We start from the raw sequence: 13,499 nt of genomic DNA, 5'->3' as shown, positions 1-13,499 counted from the left end.
CAACCTGTGTAATGATATATATGATATGCCCTTGATATGCAAAGACAAATTTGTTTTGTCCTGGGGATAAAGTGATAGAAACCCAGCTTTTCTAACTCACTGAATGATTTATTTACCATGTATATCGAATATGCAGGGAAATTAAGACAAAAAGAAACTTCTGCCCATTCCACTGTACCTAAGTCTCACGCTACTTCCATACCTCCAAGTACGCTTCATTTAGGTTTGCATCACTCTACTGTTTCTTTTCAGGGTGTAAAATATTTGTGTCAAGCTCTAACATACTGTGAGTCTTTCACAGTAGATAAAACATTCTCTTTCTTGGCCCTCTTAATTGACCATTCAAAGCATCATTGCCTTTTGGTGTTCAGATTCTCAGCTCTACAAATCATCTTCCAGAAGTCACCGTTCCAGTTACCACCTTTTGCTACAGTGTTTGAGTGTGTGTGGAGGAGGATGGTTCTCATTTAGTGTACTACTTCACTTTTAATACTTATCGAAAGAAATTGCAGACCTGTGCAAAGCATCCATGAAAATCACTCTCAGGTGCCTACTGGTTCCATAATGGAAAATCTTAAGGCTTTCCAGTCAAATATATTTTCATGATGTTGTTTACCCCCCAAATTCTATTCTGATGTGGGTTTTGTTGGTTTTTTTCTTTACTAAAAGCCTATTTAGTGAAAGCCAAGCATTCATCAGAGGGTGGCATAATCCTGAGCTTTAACCAACTTCACTTCTCTAGCACCTGTGATCCCTGAAGCACTCATCAGCTTAATTTCCAATCCCCATGCACAAGCTGAGTTGCAAATCACAGCGACTGGAGTTTATCATGATGTAATTACCCTGGTAAAATTACATTGACTCAGTAACAAATGTCTTCAATTACAATTAAATTACAGGGACTACTCAGTAGCTTAAACAGACCTTCTTGACAGGTTTGCACACTGGGAAACATGACTAATGTAAGATTTTTCTGGATCCAGCACATGATGCCCTGATAGGAGTTTTTTTCTTGTTTTAATTTGCTGACTGCTCTTATGGTTTCAGCACATTCCAAACCTGCAAGGCCTTCTCTTACAGCACTAGCTGGAGCAAACAGCTGATACAAGGCATCACATAAGCCTGAGGAAGATCATTCAACAAAGTTAGTGCTTTTCAAATAGGTGAGACATGAAAAACCTTTAAACAGTTAGGTCAGCTTACTCCTGTCCTTTTTTAAGTGACCCTGAAGCTTTGAAATCACTGCATTGCTTTCCAAGGCATAGCTTTTTATTTGCAGCTATTCAGACACTTAATTCAGTGCGTGTGTTCTATACTCACCCTTGCACTCTGGCCAGCAATAAGCTGGTCATCTTCAGTCTGAACACTTGTTCTGCTGCGAACGTCATAATCTTCCTGCTCAAAGTCTGAATCATCCTCTAGCTCTTCAGGGGTCTAGAGGGAGGGAAACAGAGAGAGAAAGCACAAGAGAGGAGATGACAAACTTATAAAGGATACAGACAAAGTCCTATGTACAGTAAGCTCTTATTTCATTGACTACCTGCCCAGGAAATGCTGTTTCTCTTTCCTCTTATATTAACTTGTCTGCCCCAGCAGTCAAGAACTGAAATTGAATTGTCTTAAAAATTAAGTTGTTTCAATTCTGGTTTTCTTTACAAATGACATTTATCATTACCTTGCTGCAATTTCCCTCAACTCTGTTAACATGATGAATGCAGTTCCAGGAACAAATATCCTTTGGAAACACCAACAACCGGAATGCAGTATTTAAAAAGAATGTTATTTCATGTATAAATGGACACTCATACTTTATATTACTGGAATCTCCATATAATCTTCAAAAGAGAAAGCAAGTACCTATGAAAAAAATAACTAACATCCTGGAGTAAAAAGTTATCAAAGCAAATAAGAGATATTCCCTTGAGAGAAAACATAGGTTATGAAACAAATGTAAAGTTTATAATTTGCTTTATTGTGTAGATTCACATGGTTCTTTTCAGATAGAAAACTTTGGAATTTGCCTTAGCTCCTAAACTGAAATGACATTTTCTCGATTGCTGCAGATGATTTGAGGGGCAGATTGATCAGATCTAGTTACATGTATGCTGGCTTCAGGTTGTTTAAAATGTTGGAGGAAGGAAGAAAAAAGGTAATTGATGGATCCATTTATTTTTTTTTTTTGCCTTCTAGCAAAAAAATTAGAAGCAAAAAAATGATTCCTTATATATATATATATATACAGAGAGAGTCTACCTTAAATCACTATTTAGTATTATATATAATATAGATAGTGCAAAACCAGAAATAGTCTTTAGGAGGAAGTTTACTTTCCATTTTGCACTTGAATAGCATCTAGTACAACAATCTAGCCACAAGTAACTTTTATAGGTACAGTTCAGGATAGTGATAATAAGAAAGAGAACGACAACAGCTGTGAAGAGAAATCCTCACCTTAGTGGATACCCATCTGCCTCAGTGTTAACCTAGAGGGTCAACCATTGCAGAAGAAATCATCCATGCTGGCATTTCATGCTTGGAAGCAATGTCAAGTTTGCTAGCACAGGTGCTAATCATTGCCAGTTGTCATTACAGCTCTGTCTTGAAGATATTCAGTCACTAGGAACTGGTCCAAACCCTCTAATGTAATGCAAAGAAGTCTTTTGGTGATATTTATATTACAGTCCAGTTTCCAATATGAAGTGCACGTCACTGTAAAGGGAAATCAGCTGCTTTGCTAGTTACATGCTGAAGTGCACATGATGGGGAGAGTAAAACACAGCCAGCTTCATTTGGCTTAAAGAATATGAATTTGATGCTGAGCACTGAAGGAAGAAATAACCAAGTATGACAGTATGGTAATGAAACTCAGGCTGCATCTCGGAAGAGATGCATGTACAAATAGTGTGTATAACAGGATAGACAGGAGATGAAGCTTAGTGAAAAAATTAATTTAACTTTTCTCTACTGCCACAAAAAAAAAAAAAAAAGAAAAAGAAAAAAAAAAAAGAAAAAAGAAAAAAGAAAGATTGGTACCCATCATTCCATCATGTCCAATGGTTTTGATTTCCAATTGCTTTAACAAATTTACTTTCTCTGCTCAGTTGCCTGAGCTCAGGATGTGACTTTAAAATATGCCATAAGCACACCAGCCACTAAGAAAATCATACAACTCCCTGAGAAAAGAAAACATTTCCTCTCATAGGACTCAGCTTTTCATCTTCCCAGGCTTTATTGTGATGAACAGGAACAGGGTGACGAGTTTCAGCCCTTACTTCCAGCTGTTTTTTCCCCATCCTTCAAGTCCATTCAACTAGCTGGTCATTGTAAAACCAGTATTCTTCCACCTACCATGTTTGCTCTTCTTAGTTTCTTTTTATTTCTTTAAAATAAGACTGTAAAAGATAATGTGCAGCCCTTTCCCAGGCTTTCATAGGCAAGAGTTGGAGTAAAGTAAAGGCGTATTTCTCAAAGTATTACATCTCAACACTGTAACTGGTAAGGACATGAGGATGCCTTTAAAAAAGCTAAAATATTCTGAAAATTCAATGTTTCAGGGATTTATTCTTAAAGAAAGATTCAGAAAAAAGTATTCCTGTTACTGCCTGACATTCATAACCTTAAAATTTGTGTGGTCTTTAAAAGATTGAAACTTAATGCGTATAGATATTGAACTTGGAGAAAATGCAGCACAAACCAAAATGACAAGTTAAAGTAACTGTTAATAATATACTACAAGCACAAGAAATCTCAGTGTTCCCTTTTTGTACATGTGAGATCTAATTCAAAACCAACTAATCCAGATTCATTCTCTTAAGGTTTTCAAGTGCAGTGAACTTAACACCCTCATTTTCTTCAAAAAATAGTGACAGTTTTCACTAAGATGCAGCACAGTAGTTATCTCTATGCTTCCATTTCAAACCTCTTGCACGCTTTTTACTCTTGCGCCATTCATTTTATCTGATCTCTTACAGATGCAGCCCATATTTAATAGGGTCTCCTATTTGTTTAGACACCAAGGTTTAAAAAAGGACCACGGTATTTAAAACCTAGTTTCCAAGACAACGATGCCTGGAACTTAATTTATCTGAGTTGGAAGACCAAAGGATTGAATCAGTCTTGCAAACATCTAAATCTATGGTCATACAGACATAGGAAACATGGATTTGAGATTGAAGACAGCTTCCAAACAAAACTCCTACAACCACCAGTGGCTGGAGGAGCTACAATAATTTTCAAAACTAATAATTTTTACTAACTCATTGAGTTAGTGGAAAAATGGACCATTTTCATAATTTAATCTGTTTGTAGCACAGGCTCTAAAGAACTATTTCTTTTCAAATACAGTATCTCGAGTACATAGAGAGCACATTCTTCAATTCATTCACCTAATTCAGATGAATTCTCCCCCTGAAGAAGAATCTTTCACAATCTCAGACCAATCACCCAATAAAAATGGACTTTCTCTTGACTGATGCATACTTTATTTCTAATATTAATTTGGTGACTTTCAGACTTCAGTCACTGAAATATTTTAACTTTTCTGCTTAGAATATCTTTCTGGCTGCTGAAGATCTTGCTGTACACAAAATATTTCCCATTGATATAGTTTTGTTTTATATTGTGAAATTGCAGTATAAAAATGTGAATTATGGATGTACAAGTCGTAAAATGGTATATATATGTGGATTATAAATGCTATTTGTTTAATATTTTACCAATTCAGATGTACCTGATGAAGATATAAACCCCACTATGCCATAGTGCTGTATGCACTTAAAAATTTTAAGAATTTCAACATTATAAACACCAGGTCAAAATAACATTGTAATGAAAAAAAGACTGAAAAGGCATTTCCCCATTTTTTTACCATAAAAATACCCTCTAATTCTAAATGTTAAAGAAAAAAAACCCTTTATAATACGCTTTTCTATTCAACTCCATGCTATTCTGTACGTCTGTTTTTGTACAAAGGCAGTTGCATCCTGAGTGACTCAGGTGCTGTGAGCAGCATCTGAGTGGCAAAGTCAGAGAACCTCCCTCACAGCAGGTCTTCAGCTGTTTAATAGCTTACATTAAAATCTAACACTTTAAATTCAACCTGAGAAGCAACAAGCAGTCAATGTAGACAATGAGCCTCGAAACATCCTTTGGAGATAAGCAATTTTAAAAAAGATAATGGGATTTTATGCCAAGTGTAGTTTCCAGAGAATCTGAGATGTAGCAGCACTTTGGATGTCACCACAGTGGCTACCTCATGGGTGATTATGGGTAAGCCTACGTTCATTGAATATCATACATAGACGCGAAAAGTTGGGGCTGAGGACTCCGCGTTTGCACTACTCTCATTTCATTTTATTCCCTTTGCTTTAGTCTTCTCTCATGAACAAAAAGTCCCCTAATGATATAAATGGAGCATTTAAGATGTTCCTAGACCACTTTTTTCCAGGATCAAAGAATCAAGTTTACATGCTCTAACATGAACTAAAACATGGCAAGAAGGAACAACTGGAAATTGGTTCCAAAAGTGCACCCTTGATCCAACCAAATGGAACACTAAGGCTAATGTAGATTCATTCAACTAATGGCAAAAACACCAATAGCAAAGGCTGCATGTGAAAAAAAGACTGGCCTTAGAGATACATAAGAATGAGAAAAGGTGCCATTATGATTCTTCCTAACTGTAGAGAGGTTTTCTGTCTAATAACTGAGTATCATAAATAGCTATGAAAAAAACAAAGTGTAATTTGATCGCTATGCAGTAATAGAAAAGAAGTTGGAACTAAGTTATTATTTTCTATCTTATTTTTAGGTTTTATAATTATACTCCTAAATTTACTTATACTTCTTAACTTGTGCAAGAGATTTTTTCTTCTGTATAGATCATAATAATAGTCCTCCATGTAAAAATAAGTCTCCTTTCTCCTCCAAAGGGACAATAAAATATCCCCTTTTCAAGGGAAAAGAGAAGCACAGAGATTATCCCCTTCTTATTCAGCTTACTAAAAGTAATAATACCAACAAAAATTAATTTAAAAAGTGGCTTTATTTCCTCTGTGGAATGAGGGAATCATCTCAGATAAATTCAATGTTTTATGGTACTCACATGAAGAATTACTGCCTGAAAATAATTGTTTGTGCCAGATGCTCTAAAAAGTTTGGAAGTGAGGCTTTATTTTTCCCCCGTTTCTTTTTTTCATTAATTCAGCAAGAATTTTTACAGTCTGAATTAAAGGGGTGCATGAGATCTGATAGATTATTAGAAAGAAGTCTAAACGCACTCCTTTATAGGTTAACACCCTCACTCTTTAATTATACATTATGTTTTCATGAGAGATGTTCAGATGGGAATGCTAAGAAGTGTCTCAAAATGAAATTAGTTTTGTTTTCTACACAAAATAAGGTTCTGATTCAGCAAACTTTGGTCTGTGTAAGTTTATACATGTGGATTTTCCCAGTTAACTCACAAGGATAATGAGTCCCTTTATGTGCTTCGGTTCTCTGCCTGGGTAAGGAGTACTACATTTAGCTCCATAAATAGATTAATTGTCAGAATGCAAAACTATGTCTTCTTAATCTGGGTAAGCAGAATTCATTAACTCATATCACACAAGGAGTGGGAAACAGTAGTGATACAATGGCAAAAGTAAGCTGGGATGTTTCTAAGGAGTCTGCGAAGCCTGCATCCTAATCAGCTTTCCAGGCCAGTAGTTAGCATAACAGCAAGACAGCAGTGAAATAGGTGAATGCGCCTCCAGAATTTAAAATGGTGCTTTGTGGTTATCAGGAACATCTTACCCAGTATGAACATTCTGATGGCAAACTCGCCGGAACAACTCTGGTGTACAGGGAGGTGCTAGAAGGCAGCAATGTGTAGGAGATGGGAAAGCGTGCATCTATAGCAGATCCCGTCTGATAACTGTCTCAAGAAGCAATTTAAAATGACTCATGAGAGACTATAAAAGACTAAAATGTACTTAGAAGTGGTTCTTGTCCGAAAAAAAAGTTTGGAAACTGCTGTTATGGAGTAAGGAAATTGATAATCAAAGGAAAAAAGGGTTTCCTTTGCCATGCAGATCTTTTGTTTCCATCCCAGACCAGAATTGTTCCAAATATCCCAACGCTGCACATGTGGGAAACAGTTGTTTGCTTCCACCATCAGTCATGCCTGATGTCTCAGGCAGTTCAGGCTACTTGAGAATAGCGCTGGGTATGGGAATGGAATTTATGTTTTGCAGTTACAAGATTAAGCCTGTCAAAAGCTTGTTCTGTGAAGGTTAATATGTAATGGCAGATGGCTAAAATGGAGCTATTTTGGAGTGCTCCAGCTGCCTGAATTACTACCTCAGTGCCATAATATACTCACAAACACAAGTGTATGTTACCTGTTTGCTCAAAGGGATGAGCTGTTTTAGCACTGTTATTTGCTTTGTAAGTTTTCTCTGCAATTTTCATTGTAGGTTTATTTGCTCGTGGTTTTCACTGGGGCAAATTCAAGGTAACTTGTGTTTCAAATAAGAGTTTCAAGTACTGAAGATATAGAATCACATAACAGTTTGGGTAGAAAGAGACATTAAAAGTCATCTAGTTACAACCCCCAGCCACGGGCAGGGACACCTTCCACTAGAGCAGCTTGCTCCAGGTCCTGTCCAACCTGGCCTTGAACGCTGCCAGGGATGGGGCAGCCACAGCTTCTCTGGGCACCCTGTGCCAGCGCCTCAGCACCCTCACAGGGAAGAACTTCTGCCTAAGAGCTCATCTCAATCTCCCCTCTGGCAGGTTAAAGCCATTGCCTCTTGTCCTATCACTTGTGCCCTTGTAGAAAGTCCCTCTCCAGCTTTCATGACCTAAAGGCATCACATATGTTCAAACTAGTTTTTTATTTTGTTGTTATTGTGTAGTTTTGATTATAAACTCTTCATTCTTTGACTGTAGACTACACTGCAAAACAAGACACAACTACTCTCACAATAATGACGTTTTTCTATGGGGTTTTTTTATTAACTTATTTGTATGGTTTTTTTAGAAGATGCCTAAGCAAAATGAAACAACTGATTAGTCGACACTGAAATGGTACATTTGTTACCTCAGTAAACATTCAAAACCATCCCTGCAGAGGCTCACTGGAGCAGCAAGATAATTTATTTATTCATCTAGATTTTAACCAGACGTACCTCATATCCCAGGCAGCACACATACACCAGGAGAAAAACCCCAAACCAACAAAAATCTACACAAATGTGAAGATCTTAGCAAAATATTGCTATTACTATGGAAACAGTAATGAAGTTTGCATCTATTGGCGGTTGTAATCAAATCTTCTCCTAGGTAATTAAGAAATTAATTGTGGTTCATCTCCTCATTTCTTTCCTTATGAATTCCTTTCTGCTGCACATACTTTTGTTTCATGCTTGTTTCAATCTCAAGCTTGTCTAGCTTATTATGAAAAAAATGTCAATTCCAAGAAGCTTTCATATTCCTCTCATCCAATGGGATACTTTCTTGTAAGTCCCAACTTTCTTTCCCAGGTGCTTTACATACCCTTATCATCAGAACAGCTTTCCTGATGTCACGAACTCCATCATAAACCAAGCGGGAGGCATCTATGAACTCATTCTCTTCAAATGGCTGTGGGACATTTGCACTCAAGGCTTCAATGGCAACCTCAACTTGTTCAGCAAAACGTGGCATAACTAGATTAAACAAAATGAAAGGCAGGAAGATTAGACACCTTCTTTTGGGAGAATTTTTCCCTTGTCCTTGGGCATAAATACTTTCCAGCAGACACAGTACATACTATTGTTACAATTTCAAGACCTAGGAAGGCCCACGGCACGGATTTGTACCGACCCTACACATGCAGAGCTCTCGCATAGTTTCTGACAGCATGAAAATAGCTATCTTTATATTCTCTCCTCCAATTGCACAACAAAGAATGTAAAACTTCCTTTAAAAAGCATGATTTACTAAGACTGCAAGATATCTGAGCTATCAATAAAGCACATTTAAAACATTTACAGCTAGGAATCTTGTTTATTATGTCTGTGCATACACACATATATGTTTGTTCACATACACAGATGAAAGAACAGATCTGTATCACTGATGCAGATAATGCTTGGTACGTGCTAGGGATATATTGGAGAAAACATGGAAAAGTGACAGCAACAACACATATAAAAAAATAAACATTAACAAAACATTGGTAGGCAGAGGGGAAGCACTTTAATTAGAAAAGAAGTTTGAGAGAGCTGCAAGTTTCGGAAAGAGTATTAAATGCATATATCAAATTATCTTAATTAAGGGAACACTTGAAAGTGTAGTAGGAGACTAATAAGAATGCATAAGGAAGTCTTTAGCCTGAAAATCAAAAAGGAATCACTAAAAATACAATGAAAACAAGTAAACATAAAGAATAAAAAGAAAAATATTTAGGGTCATGGGGATAAAACATGTAAAGCTAGACATGCAAAAATGACAATAAAAAAGGAGGCAAAGAACCCCAATATTTAGGGTCCTTAAATTTCTGTTTAGAATGTCCTAACTAGCACAGGTGATCAAATATTTAATATAATTAAAAGTGCAACAGATCTGAATTAGGAAAGGGCAGTTTGGAGAACATCTACATAAACCTGAAGAAATGTATCTATTAAATATGTTTTCAAGTTAACAGAGCATACTAAAATTTACCCTGCAGTTCTTAAGAAAATAATCAAAGCAATTTATGACACATCTTGGAGAACTCAAGAAAAACAATTATGGTGAAAGCTGCAGGGATTTAGAAGAAGAAAAAGCACATACCTATTTATATGAAGGTATAGGGAATAAAAAAGGAAGAATTATAGGATATTCAGCCTAATTTCTGTACCCAGAAAGAAAATGAAACACGACATAAAGCAATTAATGTGTAATTATCTTCTAAATAATAACCAGATGTCAGGCAAGTGCAAATTTGTCAAAATAGCTTGTGTCAAACTCCAGCAATACTTTCTTTGACAGAGCAGCTAACTAGTGTGTCTGGAGAAGCAGTAGATATAATACAGCTTGACTTTGTAAGATTTTTGATGTGGCCACACACGACATTCTTAAAAGTGAAACAAGGGAAATGTAAATTAAATTACTCTAAGGTGGACATGGAAGCCATGACAAAAAGCATCTCAAGGAACAATTACCTGTGGTACATTGTCAAAATGGAAAGATATGTCAAGTGGGTTCTTGTAATATGTCTAATAATGTGATGCTATTGTAAAAAATGGCAAAGGTCTATCAAGAATTATTACAATATCTAAAAAAAAAAAAAAAAATATTTGAAGGAATATACTGTGAAGCTGCACAGTGAGGCCCTAGTTGGAGCACTATTCGCACTTTTTAAGTGCCTAACTGAGATTTTTGTAGCATGTGTACAAGAAACGTGAAAATTAAAAAAGCTGTGTTTTGTGGTTGTATCCAGAGATACATTTCTATGTTTCAATTGCATAATTTACCCAAATAATATCATATATTATCTAGCAGCTATATCTGAATCCTGTTAAAATACTCAAAGGAAATTCCACAAACTCCTCATGAATATCATTCACAGCCTGATAGAGATCGCTTCTCATTTTCTCCCCCAAAAGATGGTAAAGATGCCTATTTTAGCTGAACATTGCATTTCATTTTTCTGCTTCCAATATATACTCAAAAATATATAAATAATGTATGTATAAATTATACATCTAAATCAGAGAGTCACCGAATGGCTTGGGTTGGAAGGGACCTTAAAGCTCATCCAGTTCCAACCCCTGCCACAAAGACACCTTCCACTAGACCAGGTTGCTCCATGACCTGTCCAACCTGGCCTTGAACACTTCCAGGAATGGGACACACCACACAGCTTGGTGTTGGTGGCAAACTTGCTAAGGGTGTGCCCAGTCTTTGTACTATGCCACTGAAAATGCCAACAGTCATGGCTTCGTTCGTTCATTCAATAAGTAGCAATAGTAAATTTAAAAGCATCAGGCCATGAGGAGATAGAAAGTTACAGTATTTTCATTTTGGTGAACATCAGGTACATGAGGCACTCATTCTCAACCACATGTATTACCACAGTGTCTGCCCATTGGGTGTGAAAGCTTCATTCAATAATTCTGACCTTGCAAACCTGGCTATAATTTAGTCCTTAATTTACATTATTACAGTTAAACATTATTCGCTGTTTCAAAATGGAAATTGCTATTAAACTGTATTATGAATTGATTGCTTGCCAATTGCATTTTTACATTACTGGGAAATATTTTTGATTAGACAAGCAAGAAAAAACACCTTAACCTAATAAGATGCTATTACTTATAGCTTCTCTAAGAATATGTTGTCATTTAATGCAGTAAAGATTTTGGAAATTGAGTTAAGAACTCTATTATTTTCCAGTTAACGTTATTGGGCCACACTTGAGAAGCTCCATGACAGTGATGTATGGAGAAATACATCAGTTGCACCCAAAAAACTTCCAGTCTTTCTTATCTGCCATTTACTGTACAAAGAAGGATATTCTTATGCCAGTAGCGAAAAAGTTACAAGTAAAATTCAGGTAAAGGCATAAAACCTGTATCTGGAGTTGAAACTTGTAAATGTTGAAACTTGTAAATGCATCAGAGATTGATTAATTTATTATGTACAAAGATTAGTTACAGATTTCAGATTCAGAAGCAAATCAGCACTTTGGGTGAAAAATTTAACATGCGCTTGGACTGAAAAATCTGATCCATTAACATCTCTCAGTCTAACTACATGAATTAATTAGGCACCTGCATAAATGTTGACAGAATCAGGTCTCAAGTTAATAGGAACACTTCTAAGCTACTGACTTTGTCATTCTAACAAATAAAGATTTTAAAGCCTTTCTATAGACGAGTTTTCGAAGGCATTGAATGTAAGATCACTGCCAACAAAGTCTACTTTGAACGGCTGCAGAAAAACTGGAAAACAACAAAGTTAAAATTACTTGTGTTGCATCTATTGATAATTTTCAAAGATTATTTTTATTTTATCAGCCTAATAGAACACTAGCATATCACCATGGGTGAACTCATGCCTTGATATCACCTGTATTTTCTTGCTAACCACCTTGCTCCATGCAGCTTTTCACTAACACTTTTCTTGTTTTTCTCTTATCCCACCCATATCTCCTAAGTCTTAAAAATATCAAGTAATTATCTATTTTCTAAACATATATTTTCTATTGACTTTTTTCTCTAATAGCAATCAACTTGTAGTGGAATGTTTGTACTTGAAAACAGAGCTGTGTATTTGGTTTAATGATATGGGAGCAACAAGATCACTGAGAAGGGAAAAGTTAGGCTACATAAAATTATTGAGATAAAAACATTAAAAATGTCATTGTTCATAGCATTAGAATGTAAAGTTGAATTAATATGCAAGATTAAATGAATGCCTAGCTAATTTAATGCACTTTTATGGCCTTATTATTTAGGAACTTGAATTACTCGGAATCTTAAGTAGATGTGAATGTTCAGAAATGTAGAAAGGGATAATTAAGACACAAAAAAGCAATGAAGGTTAAAGTCCCTCTAGGTGCACAGGTTTCTAATTCTTAGTGGTATCAATGGGAGTTAGGAAAGTTGGCCTGGTTTCATCCTAGTTCGTATATCTTGAAAGTTAGAAATCTATGTCTTCTTATAGCAAATGGAGAACAATAGATGTTTCCATCAGACAATTAATCACACCTATTTTAAGAAAGCAGTTCAAGTTCAGCTAAACCAAATTCTGATACTGCTCTGCCCTTTGAGGAGAGAGGAAGGACAGATGATTGGCTTAGATTGGATGTCTGCTTTAAACAACCAAATTTGGGCCTAAATGAATCCCATTCCTGCATCAAATCCTAGAATACTTTTGTCCCTAAATCAGAAAGGTGCCTAGGAGTGTACCAGCTAAGCAAGAAGTGGCCACTTTCCATTTAAATCTCACTGGAAATGAAGGGTTCCCAAAGGTCTCCTCTTTGGAGGACTTTTCTAGCCAGAAGACTATTGTTGAATAGTATCAGCAGAGCTACTTGTAAAGAGACAAGGACCTACTCAACTCTTTCTAGCATCCAGGGGTTTGGATCTAAGGGAATCAACCTTCTCAAAGACCCAAGGTTGTTCTCTCAAGCCATATCGTCCTCAGATAAACCAGAAGCTTGAGCTCCAAAGAAGTGACTGATCTCATACTCCATTGTACTCAGCTCTGCCTTCTGGCTATCTCTTCGCAGCTCTGTATTTGTTTAAGCATTTGTCGTTGTCCTTCAGAAAGTTGAATTTCCCTATGCCGTAGAAACTAGACAAAGAATTTTAGGTGTCAATCATCTAGCCCTTAAGTGGCTGTAAATATCTGGTCTGATTTGGGTAATATTATTCAAGAATGACATGGCAGTCTAAAGGCCTGAACCTCTACACTGCTGACAGTTGAAAGAAGGATCCTTGAAAGCTATAAGCTATAGCTTAAAAATGTCAGAGTTCTGGATGAAA

General features: G+C 36.3%; 1 protein-coding gene across 3 annotated transcripts in view; it reads right to left on the bottom strand.

Annotated features, from left to right (window-relative positions):
* The window catches only part of CTNNA2 (catenin alpha 2), a gene marked incomplete at both ends in the record, with an annotated part of 463,369 nt that overhangs the window by 36,210 nt on the left and 413,660 nt on the right, over window positions 1-13,499 (bottom strand). For all 3 annotated transcript variants that reach the window (XM_080629642.1, XM_080629643.1, XM_080629644.1), the window contains 2 exons: window positions 1,321-1,434; window positions 8,539-8,690. In XM_080629642.1, the coding sequence (XP_080485768.1) occupies window positions 1,321-1,434; window positions 8,539-8,690 (266 nt within the window). The remainder of the gene's footprint in view (window positions 1-1,320; window positions 1,435-8,538; window positions 8,691-13,499) is intronic.

Source organism: Psittacula echo, assembly GCF_963264785.1.
Source record: "Psittacula echo genome assembly, chromosome: 1".
NCBI classification, from domain to species: Eukaryota; Metazoa; Chordata; class Aves; order Psittaciformes; family Psittacidae; genus Psittacula; species Psittacula echo.
The sequence above is the reverse complement of the archived record's forward strand: the minus strand, read 5'-3'. Positions and strand labels throughout refer to the sequence as shown.